This window comes from Pararge aegeria, chromosome 11 (assembly GCF_905163445.1).
Source record: "Pararge aegeria chromosome 11, ilParAegt1.1, whole genome shotgun sequence".
Taxonomy (NCBI): Eukaryota; Metazoa; Arthropoda; class Insecta; order Lepidoptera; family Nymphalidae; genus Pararge; species Pararge aegeria.
In genome coordinates, this window is record NC_053190.1 from 11,504,883 (window position 1) to 11,519,993 (window position 15,111).

The 15,111-nt window shown below is 35.0% G+C and overlaps 2 protein-coding genes across 2 annotated transcripts; one reads left to right on the top strand and one right to left on the bottom strand.

Moving 5' to 3' along the window:
- The first annotated feature begins 1,104 nt into the window (after window positions 1–1,104).
- LOC120627495 (juvenile hormone acid O-methyltransferase) lies at window positions 1,105–7,409 on the top strand. Its single transcript, XM_039895500.1, has 4 exons — window positions 1,105–1,466; window positions 4,876–5,047; window positions 5,599–5,707; window positions 6,397–7,409. The coding sequence occupies exons 1-4, from the start codon at window positions 1,105–1,107 to the stop codon at window positions 6,570–6,572; spliced, it is 819 nt and encodes a 272-aa protein (XP_039751434.1). The 3' UTR covers window positions 6,573–7,409.
- Window positions 7,410–11,902: 4,493 nt separating this feature from the next.
- On the bottom strand, window positions 11,903–14,478 carry LOC120627422. Its single transcript, XM_039895424.1, has 4 exons — window positions 14,383–14,478; window positions 13,415–13,567; window positions 12,371–12,514; window positions 11,903–12,070 (listed from the first exon to the last, which is right to left on the bottom strand). The coding sequence occupies exons 1-4, from the start codon at window positions 14,476–14,478 to the stop codon at window positions 11,903–11,905; spliced, it is 561 nt and encodes a 186-aa protein (XP_039751358.1).
- Window positions 14,479–15,111: the final 633 nt, after the last annotated feature.

Consider the following 15,111-nt stretch of genomic DNA (forward strand, 5'->3'; position numbering starts at 1 on the left):
GTTCTATTATTATTATTATTATTATTATTATTATTTTATTTTAACATAGAGTTTATGTAGCGCTAGTAATGGACTTATTAGTTATTTCTAAAAATTTGCTAGTCAAAATTGATTTTTCCAGTCAAATTTTTATCATCATCATCATCATATTAACTCATTATCGGCCCACTACAGAGCACGAGTCTTCTCCCACAATGAGGTTAGGCCGCAGTCCACCACGCTGGCGTCCAACGTGCGGATTGGTGAACTCCACACGCCTTTGACAACATTATCGAGAACAGGTTTTCCGACGATGTTTTCCTTCGCCGTTAAATCAAGTGACATTTTAATTGCTATAAACCCACATAACTTAGAAAAGTTAGCGGTGAGTGCTGGAATTCGAACTCGGCACCTCGTATGTGAAGCTGAAGTACTAATTACTGCGCTATCACCGCTTCTTGAAAATTTCATTGCTAACTCATATATATATATATATACTTATATATATATTATAGTTTGAAATAGCACATAGACTACTTATTATCACAGAAAATGTACAGTTCCCATAGTATAGATTAGTTTTTGATTTGACAGAGCGAGAGATCTTTGTTTGCATTGTGGTAGTTAAAGATTAGAGACATATTAAAATTTCCATTCCATTCCGTTTCCAAGAAGCATAGTATTACAGAAAAAATAAAGAATTTTAATTTAACGTAACATTACAATAGGTTTTCGAATAAAGAGATAAACCTGCCTACCACAACAAATTACTTTGAGAAAAAAGAACCCGCATACAAAACCCGTTTATAACCAGGAAATATCGTGCTTATTAACACGGTACGAGCTTTTACATATACCTACAGTGTATTTTCATATGCTTCGCTTTCAGGTTTCGAAAGTCTCTCGCCAAGAGCTGAACCCTCGGCCATCTTTGCCAGTTGCCACAGTCGTCAACGATGTCGTGCATCGGTGGCACATATAAACACATACGAAGCAAGCTCCTGTCGAGACTGCCCGCCGAAACCGCGTCGAACAGAGCGTAGCGGCGCACGCGCAACCGTATCGATAAAAAAAAATATAACCCCTTTAAAAAAAAATAAACAACCAACTGCATAAAAACCAAAAATGAACAATGCCGAATTGTATCAAAAAAGTAATACTTTACAGAAAAGGGATGCTCTGCAGTGTCTGGAAGAATATGTGAAAAAAATTAAATGGAAATACGATGGTGATAGAGTCATTGATATAGGTTGCGGAGATGGCAGTGTTACGAGTAGTATACTGAAAAAGTTTCTTCCCTACAACTACAAGAATCTTGTAGGCTGTGATATAAGCGAGAAAATGGTGAAATACGCTATTGACCACCATGCCACTGACCGTACCAACTTTTCTGTGCTCGATATTGAGGGAATCTTGCCCGACGAGCTGCGAGAAAATTTCGATCACGCATTTTCTTTCTACGCACTCCATTGGATAAAACACCAAGAGTAAGTAATTTATTGACTTACTTAAATGTAAAATATAAACAACATTCATCCGCATAGTTCTGTTTATTAAATACACAAACATAGCACGTAACTAACATATTAAAAATAATTTCGGATAATTATTCAAAACCGTTTGAAATATGTCAAGTTTTATAGTGAATAATAGTGATTAAACTGCCCGACAATATTAATTTTAAAAATTGTGCATTGGAAAATTAACTAGTCCTAAGTTTGGCTGATTAGTATTTTAGAAAATTTGTTTTCTGTAGTTACGCGGTAATTTTTTTTTTCTTTTTTCACTACAGTGATGATGCATCTAGGATGGTAGCGGGCTAACCTGTTGTGTATGGCAGTTAAATAACCAAACTAACTGCCCTAATCGGTTTCTATGTGACATAATACCGGAACGCTAAATAAAATAAGTCAATAATAAAATCATTTTATTGTTACAATAAAATTACAACACTTTAAATAGGTTTGACCACTTAAAATGTTGTGAATGCTTAAATTAAGTATCAATATATACTCGTATTATTTTCAACAGCGGAAATCGCTAAGCAGCACGTCTTTGTCGGTAGGGTGGTAACCAGCCACGGCCGAAGCCTCCCGCCAGATACAATTAATTAATTACCTATTTATAACTATTGATTTCGTTTGATTATAATAACATTATGAATTTTACCGCTTTATCTCTCGGTGTGTTGGTGTGTAGGTATGTCTAACCTTAACGCTCAAACGGATAGACCTATTCCAATGCAGTTTATTAATTAGAATCAGTCCTCAGCTGATAAATATCTTGACCCTTTTGGGTATATTTTTAGATCTTTTCACAGCTAGTGCAGAGATTTGTGACATACAATTGTTTTATAAATATTATTACTTCCACTTGCCTCGCTGGTCTAATGGTTAGTATGATAGACTATGGATCACAAGGACCTTGGTTCTAATCTCCGGTTGGGAAAAAATTTAAGGGAATGGGATTTTTCTGTCAAGAAAGACATCTGAAATTGTCAGTACCTGCCCGGAGTTAGAAAATTGGCGTTGTGTTCTCTTTGCTTCAGGAGAGAACGTTAAGACGTCAATTCTGGTCATTATCACAAATAATAATATAATTTCATACTAATTTATACCTTATATAAACTATAGTTTGGAATAGATCATAGGCTCATTTTTATCCTGGAAAAGCACTCGGGGCCCCGTGGAATATATTTTTTTTAGTTCACGTGATTCAGCCGAGTCAGTCAGTCGCGTCAGTCTAGTTAGTCAGTCGGGTCAGTCAGTCGAGTCCTTCAATCGAATCAGTCAGTCGAGTCCGTCAGTCGAGTCCGTCAGTCGAGTCCTTCAGTCGAGTCCGCCAGTCGAGTCCGTCCGAGTAATTAGTAAATTAGTACTGCTGCACAGTCTACAACCTTACTCTTAGGCTTTAAATAATCTGAACACAGGTCTTTTATAGGGAGGTTTAAATACCATGGTCTGGTGCGGCTTTGGTCCAGCGGAGCCCTGCATTCATCATCATTATTATCATCATCATAATTTCAATCCGTTACCGGCCCACTACAGGGCACGGGTCGCCTCCCTCAACGAGAAGGGGTTAAGGCCTTAGGGTGGGTTCACCACGCTGGCCCAGTGCGGATTGGTGGAGTCCACACAACTTTGAGAACATTGCAGGTTTCCTCACGATATTTTAGTTCACCGTTGAAGCAAGTGATATTTTAACTACTTAAAATGCTATTTGCGTTCTTAGAAAAGTTAGAGATGCTTGCTAGGATTCAAACTTTAAGTGAAGTCGAAGTCTTACCCACTGGGTTATCACCGCTTCCCCTGGATTAGTGGGTAAAATTCATTCTGAGCACCAGAAATTTCGATATCTGGCTCTCCTGTAACATGTGCAAAATGTGTACTTACGCGGGGATTAACAAAGTCAGTAAACTACAACTTTTTTTATTTATAAACATTTTAACAATTGGTTTGCATTATCGATAATTCATTAATAATATCTGTTAAGTAATATTATGTTTGAATAGCTTTATCTGTCTTTTGTTAGTTTAACTACGTATTAGGCTTATGAATCGAACACGTGTTTTGAATGTCCTTCAAATAAGGTGAGTACCTGATGTTTGCTAGGCAGATTCCCCTATTAGATAATTTACAGAATGCCGCAATTTGAATTCGTATTATTAGAATTGAAAATTGAAATCTTCTATCCAACCGAGTACTGTCACAGCCTCTCTCGGAGAAATTGGAGATCAGTTTCACACGTCCATAACCTCCAACAGTGTTGGACTAAAAGCCTCTCCCAACGCGAGGGTTTGCCCATAATCCATAGGCAGTCGGATTTATGATCGCAGTTTGAGTTCGTAAAAGCATAGAGGTCGTTGCTGCCCGTTTAAGGGGTCGTGACAACTGTATTCTAATCTCTTATTGTCTCATCTATTAATCTAGTATTGTCGTTGTATATTTATTTATTATTTATTTATTTAATAGATTATGTGAAAATTATCTTTCTTAATTCCATCATATCTATTAATATCCCACTGCTGAGTACAGACCTCCTCTCTCTTAGTACATAGGGATTTAGAGATTAGATTCTCCACACTTCTCCAATATGGGACGACGGCTGTAACGATCTTTTCATCACATGATTATAACCGACGGCTTAAAGTGTTGTCCAAGACGCAAAGGTGAAATAACGCCTATGTTTATATTAATATTCTACCGAACTGATACCGCTAACCATTTGCTAGGAAAGTCGAATGCTTTGTAAACTGACCCGGGGACTTTTCGATCCGTAGTCGAAAATTATTCTCGAAGAAATCTTTTTAAACGTTTTGTTTATATACACAACAAGGAAATATTACCTACGCTGCAATATAATGTATTATAAACTACACACAAATCTTTAATTATCATGTTTCTTAAAAATCTTTAATTATTATTACTAAACGAAATTTTTATAATATAAATTTCACATAATAATTAATACCTATAATTACCTGTTTACAAATAAATTAAATCAAATAAAATGGCCTACTTACACATCAGACTGTAATTTCGAAATAACGGCCTTTTATTAACCTCAGTGGATGATTTGCATAATCCAAACAAAAGTACGTAAAATCTTTGCTGTCTGTGTGTTTGAACGGGCTTAACTTATAAACGACTGAACTAATTGTGCATTGGCATTCAGACGTTTTTTTCGGAAATCTACCCTTGCTGAAATAGGGATTAGATGAGTTAGTTTTGGGGTGTTGTTTCACTGTAACTCACTGGGTTTGGGTTTGGAAGAGCTGATATACTGCAACGGTAGTTTATTGATAATGTTTTGTTATTTAAGCAGAAATAAATAGTATTGACATAACAGAAATTTTAGTAATAAAGGTTAAGTAAACAAAACTTTTTCTTCTTCCAGGGCCGCATTCACAAACATCTACAGGCTGCTAGCGCAAGGAGGAGATTGCTTACTTATATTTTTAGGCCACATGCCGGTGTTCGACGTGTATCGCATTCTGGCGCGCAATTCGAGGTGGAGCTACTGGCTGAAAGACGTAAATCGATTCGTCTCTCCCTATCATGACTCTCAGGTAACAATTAATTATCATGTCTCTTCCTCTACTGAGCACTGGCCTCCTTAGCCATTGGAGAGAGGGAAACAAAGCAAAAGCAACCATGCTGCTAAAATAGGGGTATGCAGGCTTTTAAAGATTAATACCACGTGTTAGTGATTATATTTATATAGCTGGGACCGAGATTAACGTGCTCTCCGAGACAAAGTGAGGAGAATAGAAATGTCCTAACTTCGGGCTCGTAATACAAAAATCTGAATAGAAAAACTCAATCCCTAACGAAACAAGAAGACCAAACACGAATACCTCGTTATTGGTAGTCGATAACCACTGGACCAATTGCCGCATAAAAAACGCGAGGGCGAAAACATAAAAAACCTGTGCAGGTGTAGTATGACATGAGGGATAGTCGATGTAAAATTATAGACTGGTTACCGACGCATTGCCCACTTATTGATGACTTCATTTTTCAACGAGTCCATTTTTCGATGACAGTCCGACCGTCCAGTGGACGACTTGTTGTGTTGAGTCGATAAATCAGGCCTTTATTTTCATTTATTGTTTTCTAGAATCCCGAAAAAGATATCAAAAGGATGATGACTACAATTGGATTTACTGGTGTTGAAGTTCATTGTGTAGAGAAGTCGTTCATCTATACAAGCGTAGAGGCCCTCAAAAGTAAGATACAATATTGCAATTTTTTTTTTTTTAAGATTTCACTATTTCTTTGCAGTTAGAGCATCTTAATCGCACTTTGCTTGCAAGAAAGCCTTGCAACTTGTCAATATCCACATAGGAAAAAAAATTAAGGATTCCCCTAAATCCATATTTTTAAGGCATTTCGAAGCTAAGGTGGATAAAAAAAAAACTCTTATTACACAAACATTAACCCATCCATACATTTAACATGTCTCCTGAAAATTTTAAACTTCTTTTTTGGGTAGTCCTGTAAAAAAGGAGACCTACCTAAAGAAAGAGCCATTAATATCCTAGTGCTGGACACAGGCCGCCTTCCACTGACGAGGGGGGTTTAGAGTGCATGCTGCTCCAATGTGGGTTTTAATAATGGCTTGAAAACAATTTCCCTGTCCCGAGCTTGTGCCGAGAATTTGTTGACAAAAAAGTCCAAAATTTGCCATATTTTGGCCCGACCTGGAATCCAACTTAGGACCTCTCAATCCTCAAAAACCGTAGTAAAATATAATTTTCGAATATTGAATATAGTTATACCTGACAAATGACTGTCGACTTGTAAATTTTTTTGCACTTTTCGATTAAATAGTTACATTTAAAAAAGGAAACACTGGACCAATTAGACTACTCCTCCTCACATGTATGGAAAAATAAAGTTATACTTGTTTTTTCAGAAGCTGTGAACGCAGTGAGCCCCTTCAAAATACCAGCCGAAATGCAGGACGGATTCTTGGAAGACTATGTAAAAATAGTACGAGACATGCAACTTATCGATCACGTTAACAATAACATCAATCATGTAAATATAAGAACAAACTATAATCTTCTCATTGTCTATGGCAAAAAGTAATTTCTGGATGCTTTAGATCTGTACCTACCTCATTATATGAGCACGTTCTAGTAGAGCTTTTGTGACAGAGCTTGTCGGGGGAGGTGCTACCATCACGCTTATTTCAGACAGAGATGTAATTACATACACATATAGCTAAACACATGCTCAACGCCTAAGGTTTATGAACAGAAAGAGGGACTTTGTAGGTCGTGTTCCTTACATGCCCTGCGAAATGTTGCTTTATTGTAAGGCGATGTTTTTCCACCATCCATCAGTGGGCCTTATACTTGGACCGTCAATTATTATTAGGTACAAAATGTCGTTAAATCGTTGCGCCGATCCCAGTTATTGTATCACTAACTCTCAGCTCTAAATCCTTTTATCCCATGAGAGGGGAGCAATTAATAGGACAAGGATGATAATACCCTCATCCTGCTAATAACAATAAGTGACAAGTCAGAAAAATCTTTCATCCGAGAGTTATCTTGGCGTGCGTTGTATAAAGGTTAGGGGAGGATAAGGTTTTATGAGATGGTTTCTCTTTAAATGATCTAATAAAGACTTCTTAAAAAAACAGCAAATCAAAGGATCTACACCAATATATCCATGTCGCATGCATTCTACCCTACTTAACAGTCATTAATGACAAAATAACTCTTCTGCTTGCCCTCTTGCTCTCCCTGCTAGATTATGTCGTCTTCATCTACTAGGAAAAACAAGAAGGGCTTCAAGCAGATCTTCAGTGCATACCGATGTAATTTGGCTTCTAACCAGACATTCGGGCATGTTTTCTATCCATTTCTTTCACAAGCCTCCTATAATTGTAAGACAATTTTATCCCTTTGGAAGCCCACTACAAATCTGGACAATGTTTTTGTGATGAACATGAATGTTTTTCAGTGTCTGGGTGTTTATATGTAATTATAAGTATTTATGTATCCTATTCATAAAAATATTCATCAGTCATCTTAGTACCCATAACACAAGCTAAGCTTACTTTAGGGCTAGAAGGCGATGTGTGTATTGTCGTAGTATATTTAAAAAAAAAACCCCTGACGAGCTCTGTCATACGCGTGTCATGATCTGGTGACCCAGGAGCCACTACTTTCACTTAAACAGTAGGTAATATTATAAAATTTGTTGACGTTTTATAACCGAATTAGATATAATCCTTTTTTCAGAGTAACTGAGAACTGTAATTTTAAGATAATACAAGCGGTTTTTGTAATTCAGAAACAAAAACGTCAACAGTATTAGAATAAAACTGAGGTAGCGATCGTAGTATATGGTACCCTTGTAGCGTGTTTTATTCCAGCTAAACTGCATCGTCAACGATAAGCGTTATTTTTATAGAAACACCTGTTAGTACAATATTATTATAAGTTTTTTTTTTTAATATAAGTGATTTATGATTGCGTAGCAGTGGCCGGCAAACCACGGCTTATTGACCTATAGTAACACTTGTATCTTGTTATGTCACAAGTTATGAAGGCTCGGTCCGAAAAATATGTTCAGTTATCATCCTCTTCATTGATTGGGAATTTTTTCGTGGTGCAAATACAGCGTCCAGTGTGCAAATTGTATAATTAAGTATATTTGCATTTAAAATTCAATAACAATTAAAACTTAAAAAGTAGGTACATAGCTCAAAGACACAAAAACTCTCGTGCATTTATACGTAGTAAATTTGCGTTGTCATCCCCTTTGGTTCGCAGAGTGGGCTAAGCCCTCGTTGTTCCCAGTTATAATGGCTAACAAATTGTTATGATAATGTATAATGACCGCAAACATGCATTGGAGCAAAATGGAGGGTCTAAGCTCTGAATTCCTTCCGGACTTCTCTCCTATGAGTGAAGAAGCCAGCAGTGGGACAGGCTATTGGCCTGACGATAGAATCATGATAGAAAACGAACTTTGCCGACCACTGTTGTAGAGTAATATATTTTAGACTACCTATGCTAGTAATGTATGTAAAGCCCACAGTATTCATAAATATTTATAATGTAGGTCTAAGATGAACTTCCAATATTAAACAAAGATTTAAAATATGAGTTAATATTATTACACAAACACAAGAGCGATAATACAGAATTCGCTCATATTGTTAACTCTATTTGTTAGTTGGGCAACTATCTACAATGAATTCAGTGAGATGTCATTACCTCTAGACTATACTTTCAAGAGCCTGTACTGTCATGCAAAACTAACCTTTGGCCTTGTTTGTTATTAGACTAATGTAAAATGCTCGTCCAGGTTACAGGAACCTCCTTACTTACCTAGATACACAGTTTTACATACCCATAAATAAATAAACACAACTAAATAAAAAGATTACAATTTATGTCGGCTTCATTAGCTGTCTTACTTTCTAAACACATAATATAGATGGTCATAAAACGCTATTCCAAATAGTAATTGTACAGTAAACACTATTTTCAAAACAACTACCAACTTTAACTGCCACAATTCGTAACGGGAAAATAAATTGTACCAGGACCATTTTTATTCATTTGAAAATAAGTTTTTGTATTACTCTCATTTTTATTACTTTATGCGCCATCTCTTACGGCCTACAAATGACTAGACATATAGATTTTAATAACATTTATGAATTATTAATTAATTAATAAAGATACTAATTATCAAAAGAGAGAGAAAAAAATGTATCAGTATGTTTTCTTCAAAATAAATTACATCTAAGTTGCACGTCAGTTTAATTCTAGGTTATTAGATCTATCACTTCAGGGGTAATAACAACTCACTGCAAAGGTCACTAACGTGTGCATTTAGTTATTTTTTTGGTAATAATTATTGATTAAGGTCACTTTTATAAAGTGTTCAAATAATTAAACTAAGTTTGTTTAAAAACAGGCATTATCGATGGAGGTAAGTCCTGTAGAATTTAAATAGCGCAACACACACAGACAGCTCTAATTTTCTTTAATGTTTAATTAGTATTATACCATACAAATAAAGTAATATCCATAATAAGCTTATGAGTTATTCGCCGTGCTAAAAAACGATTTTTTTACCATTTCTTAAAACTGAATGTTGTTAGAGCACATTTTGCATATGCAGCACAAGTCTAAAACTCAGTTTTAGCAAATTGTCAAAAAGTCACCTTTTTAATAAGCATGGTAGTAATATACTCTATGCAAACAAACAAACATTTCTTATATTCATGTACATAGTGGTCAAGCACAGATTTTTATAAAGAAGTCTCGAAACTCCGGTTCCTAGCTTAGTAGATTCAGGGCTCTAGTGCATTTCTTTCAGAAGTGGGAGCAGTGGCATGCATAGAGGGTATGCACAGGGTATGCAGATGATAAAAAACGAAGAAAACTTCCAGTAAGAGTTATAAAAAACTTATGGATAGGCATTGTAAGAGTTATAAAAAGCCTATTCTTAAGTATTTATAACTCGTACTGGAGATTTTCTTCATTTTATAGCATCTGCATACCCTGTGCATACCCTCTATGCACGCCACTGAGTGGGAGTACCCAATAATAAGTATTAGTGCCTTTGTTTGATATGTTTATATAATTCATAGCTCTACAGATTTTAAGCTGAAAGATAAATCTAACATATACTGTCAATGTTCAATTTTACTTGCAGCTGTAATAACGATTGTTCTCTGTGTAAAAATTATATTTTGAAACCTCACCTATATGTTGTGTTTGTGCTATAATATATTGTGTTAACAGCAATTTCTGTTTGCTAAATTTCGGTCACAGGTTTCCCAAGCCACGCCACACTGTTGCGCCAAATAAATTGTCAGATCTTGGGTTTTGCCATAACAAAATGTAAGGCGCGAAATGTCTACAAAATTTTTTTGCAACACTCTTCCCAGTACAATAATTTCTAGTTTATCTACTATTCTCTCTATTTCTTTCTTTATTTCTCATAAGTGTATTCAAAATTTAGTATTGCAAACCATGTCTTCACTTTCTCTAGGTAATCTTAAAAATGTTGTTATGTCGGTTATATATTTAAAAGAATGGCATAAGATCAACATGTATATGGTGTACATGTATACATGTGTACACAACATTGTACATACTTACAAACTACAGGTAGTTTGCAATAATCTAGCGCTAGTGATCCCAGTTATTAGCGATTGATTTCAGTACCATAGAACAATTCTGAAGCGCAATAATTAATATGCTTTTCATGATAATAATAATATTATTATACAGACAAATTAAGTTGTTTATTAAATAATAATTATATTTAAAAATAAGATTTTATAAGCATTTTTCAACAAGGTGATGTGATTCGTTACGTTTATTTATTTATTTATGTAACCTAAATATTTACAGGCTTAAGCTAATGTTATATTTATTTAAAATTTAAAAGCGATTGCATCGCAATGTTATGAAAAAAATCATGATGTTTAAATAATAAAGGCAATATATTAAGACTATACGTTTATTAATTAACAGAACCCAACGACAGTAGCTTCATTTATCAAAAGTTAAAGCAGCGTAGAAGATATATACCTGATATATACCTGAACATGTATAGCTCGTATACTCTCTCATGAGACAGGAGGCCATTGTCCAGCACTACATAGTCTACGAAAGTATGTTAACATACATATTACACAGACTAAGTTTTAGAGACGGGAATTGTATGGCCAGCGTACATCTTATACATACTTACACAAAGAGTGCTTTGTGTATGTATAAGATGTACGCTGGGTTACGAAGGTAAGGCCACTGCCTACCCCGATATTCATAACTTACCTACCCCTAACCCTTTACCCTACCCTGCCCTAAATGCACGTCACGGCGTATGACTACTAAAATATTTTAAAGACAATAAGATATTGTCTTCTTATCTCTTTAATATTTGTAGGTAGGGAAATTAATCTAGAGACTCTGGCCCCTACGTACATTTGATAAGGATCTTAGAAAATCTGAAGAACTACAAAGATAGAAAAGTTTGGGAAACAGTAGGTATTTTTCCTTTTTAATCCTGAGATTATCACATTTTAAGTGTGTATATATGAATATAAATATATATACCCATATATATTTATATTCATATATACCACGACTCTCCAATTTACTAGTTGTATATTAAACTCCACGTAGGGCTGCCTGGACGCAGAATATTTAATTTGTAACTTTTTTTTTATATTGCATATTAATATTTAATGTAAGTTTTGTTTGATTTAGTTTAGTTTTTAATTATTCTATTTATGTTTTAGTATAGTGCGTAGTGATGGGTCATAGATACCAAATAAATAAATAAAATAAATAAATAATAAAAGCGATAAAAGGTTAAGATGTTTAAATCTTTTGCACCAAATTTAGTTTTCAGTAAACAATAAGTTGATCGGACAGCTAGTTATTATTAGATTTCTTAGTGAACCACAAACCCAAATTCAAACACAAGATGTTGCCTTTCTTCGAAATTACAGTTGTCTTCAAAAGGAATTCACCATAAAAGAAGGATGTACCAAAAAATAATGTATGAACTTCTTCGAAATTTAAAACACGAATATATTTTCCCTGAAACAGTAAATTATTACACTAAATTATACTGATGAACTTGATAAGAAACAGTTCGCATAGCAACAGCCTGCGCAATTTTCTTGCAGTTGCAGATCGGATCTGCACGCTAACGCTAGAATAAGCACGTGCGGTATAATTCGAAAGTCTAAAAAATATGTACAATAAAAACAAATATTTGGAGATTAATGCGCTTTTTAATTCTTTAAAGTGTACTTACGGTACGCACTTTATCAGTTTCTCATATCTTTAAATATGGGAAAACAGAAACACGTGGGCTATTTGATAATAAGATCTTACCTTATTTACGATACAATTCGGTGCTTTTAATAAAGTATTTATCATTGTAGCTAAAGCATAATGCTTGCAGGGATCATTTAATTTGTACGTCCAAAGCACATTACTCATTTTGTTGTTTTTCATTGAGTATACAACTATTTTCACCTGTAATCGTTTAAATTAATAAATAAAATATGACTCGACGAAAATGTTATATCTTGGAGTAAAGTGAAAGACATAATACGGTCCTAGATGTCTCTACCTTTACACTCCCACTGCTGGACATAAGACTTCTGTAAGAATTTTCGAATTACTTCATGCTGTAATAACGATGCCAAGTCTGTTCCATCCAGAAGCGTAAGAGAGGATGTAAAATAACAAATATTGATTGTCTAGTCTTTTAATTCATACGCCAATATAATCGAACTTTAAAGATTATTTTATTTATTACGGGAATATATACAACTGCATTATTGCAACTGCATAAAAAACTGCATTAAACGTCATCATCTCAATCAAAGGATATCTACTGCTGAACATAAAGTCTATTTTAGGGATTTCCGCACTAACGCTACGGTTACCACGGTACGGTACGTTAACGGTTACTACGTAGCGGTGTTGGTAACCGCAGCTCATTGTATGTCATCTGTTCTCGTTGTTGCTGATACTGTGTTTTCCAGTGCTGGGTCATCACGCCATCGCCTTGGCACCCCAACGTGTGGAGGTTGGGGTGCATGCCGGTTCTCTGAGCTACGTGTTGCGCCTATTGCCACTTCGGCTTTGAAACTACTTTGTTGTGCTATGTTGGTAACTCTAGGAGACCAGTAAATATTATTTTACAGATCTCATAGCTTATCTTCATCTCCCGTTGAGTAAAAATCACATCATTATTTCGGAAATCCTAAATCAGGCCTGTAATTTTTTATGCAAATCTCTCTATATCAAACTAATCCGCGAATACACACACATTATTTAACACACGATTTCGATTATCAAAAATCACACCGTCTCCATTTCATCGCTGTTGCAGAAGTCGCATGTTGAAAATTCCTTTCCTGCACTCACCTCCTCTATTTGGGTAGGGCCAAAGAATGTTAAATTGACATGAGCGATAAATGTGAATCCTTCAGAACTCATAGAAAATCCGATTTCAGTCAAATTCTTGGCCTTAGGCCCTGAACATAAATCAAATCTTGTATAGTTTAAATTATACGGCCCCTGTAAATAAAAAGACATTCAGGGGTAAAAAAATCAAGAAACACCAAAGAAAAACCCATACTTACGTAGCTATTTGGGTCTCTGATACCCAAGTTCACTATGTTATTATGAACTATGTTAAACGACAATACTAAAACTATGAAGCGTACGAAGGAATACATGATTTAGCAACAATAACCTGCAGTAAACTACAGGATCGTTAGACATACTGTAATGTGTAATGGATTTTTAATCATATAATGTTTTGATCGAATCAGTATCTTGTTTGTAGGGTTGACATCATCATCACTGCTAAGTATTTTAGGGATCTCCAAATTTGCCGGTCTTAAGTCTCTGCCTTGACCCTCAGATTCCCAGTGGCGTTCCTAGAGTCTTGAATTTGAGGAAGCCCAGTACATAAATTAGTCCTTTAGGTAACTGTATTTAAAGGACTAATTTATCTCATCATGACATTCAAGCCTGGCTTTTCGACTTCGATAGAAGTACCGCCACTGCAAACTCAGTAGGATGAATGTGAGCACATAACTTTGTCTCGCACAGAAGTATAAACACTGGGTAAGTCAGTGATTTAGTTTATTTCGATCGAAGTGAGTTAAGCCCTCTAGAAAGATCAGTAATTGCCCTCGATCAGGTGCTAGAACTTTTGGAATACTGTTCTGTTCTTTTACTGAAAAAGTTTCTATGAGGTTCAAGTATTATTCCTATTCGACAGTATTTATTCTTATTTCTCTACATCATATAATGTTGCCATGGAAATCGAGGAAGTCCATCATAAGCGAACCCATTTTATTTTGTTTGAAAGTGTATGCTCTCACGGTTGCCCAAGTCAGGATCTGAAGAGGAGATAGAAATCCAGGTACTGTCTCGACACCATTTGTGGTTTTTTTCATCGGTAATTTCATTTCAAACATTGTTTTAACATAACTATGTTTAAATGATTTTATCAATTGACTTTAACAATTTATTTAATGAGATACCCTATCCAAACACATACAAACGTAGTTTTTGATAACCTATACAAACACAAACGTAGTTTTTCCGTTAAGTTTCGGTATTCAAAATGTACTTATAGTAAATTTGTTATACTAATGCATTTTTAATCCTATGCCTACTACAAAAAGACTTCATATAACAATAATGCGGTGAATAAATCGTTTGGTTTCTTTGTTAGATCGTGAAGGGAGGACGATATTTGGTCTAAAAATAAGAATTTCCCTGTAAGCCACCCTCAAGAATTTGATATTTTTCCAGGATCAAAAACATAATTATGTTACTCTCCGGCCTTTCAACTAACTAACTATGGCAAAAAAGAATTCTATTATTTGCTTAAACAGTTTTGCACTTCGGTTAACAGAGTTGTGCCGCCAAAATTCACTGCAAGTAGGTATAACTTCGCCAGTTTATTAACGTTGACTGATTTACCTATTGTTTGAATTGTAGGCATTTATTTATTATTTTCGTCGCTGTAATCATTTATCAATGAGGATAATACACAATGTTATATATTTTGAACAAATAAATAAAAAAATAAATATACTACGACA

Coding starts and splice junctions, on each gene's coding strand:
- LOC120627495 (XM_039895500.1), top strand. CDS start 1,105: ATGAACAATGCCGAATTGTATCAAAAAAGTAATACTTTACAGAAAAGG. Junction 1,467..4,875: donor CATTGGATAAAACACCAAGA/GTAAGTAATTTA, acceptor TTCTTCTTCCAG/GGCCGCATTCACAAACATCT. Junction 5,708..6,396: donor AAGCGTAGAGGCCCTCAAAA/GTAAGATACAAT, acceptor TTGTTTTTTCAG/AAGCTGTGAACGCAGTGAGC.
- LOC120627422 (XM_039895424.1), bottom strand. CDS start 14,478: ATGTTTGAAATGAAATTACCGATGAAAAAAACCACAAATGGTGTCGAG. Junction 13,568..14,382: donor AGATCCTGACTTGGGCAACC/GTGAGAGCATAC, acceptor TTTTATTTACAG/GGGCCGTATAATTTAAACTA. Junction 12,071..12,370: donor CGAATTGTATCGTAAATAAG/GTAAGATCTTAT, acceptor TTACTGTTTCAG/GGAAAATATATTCGTGTTTT.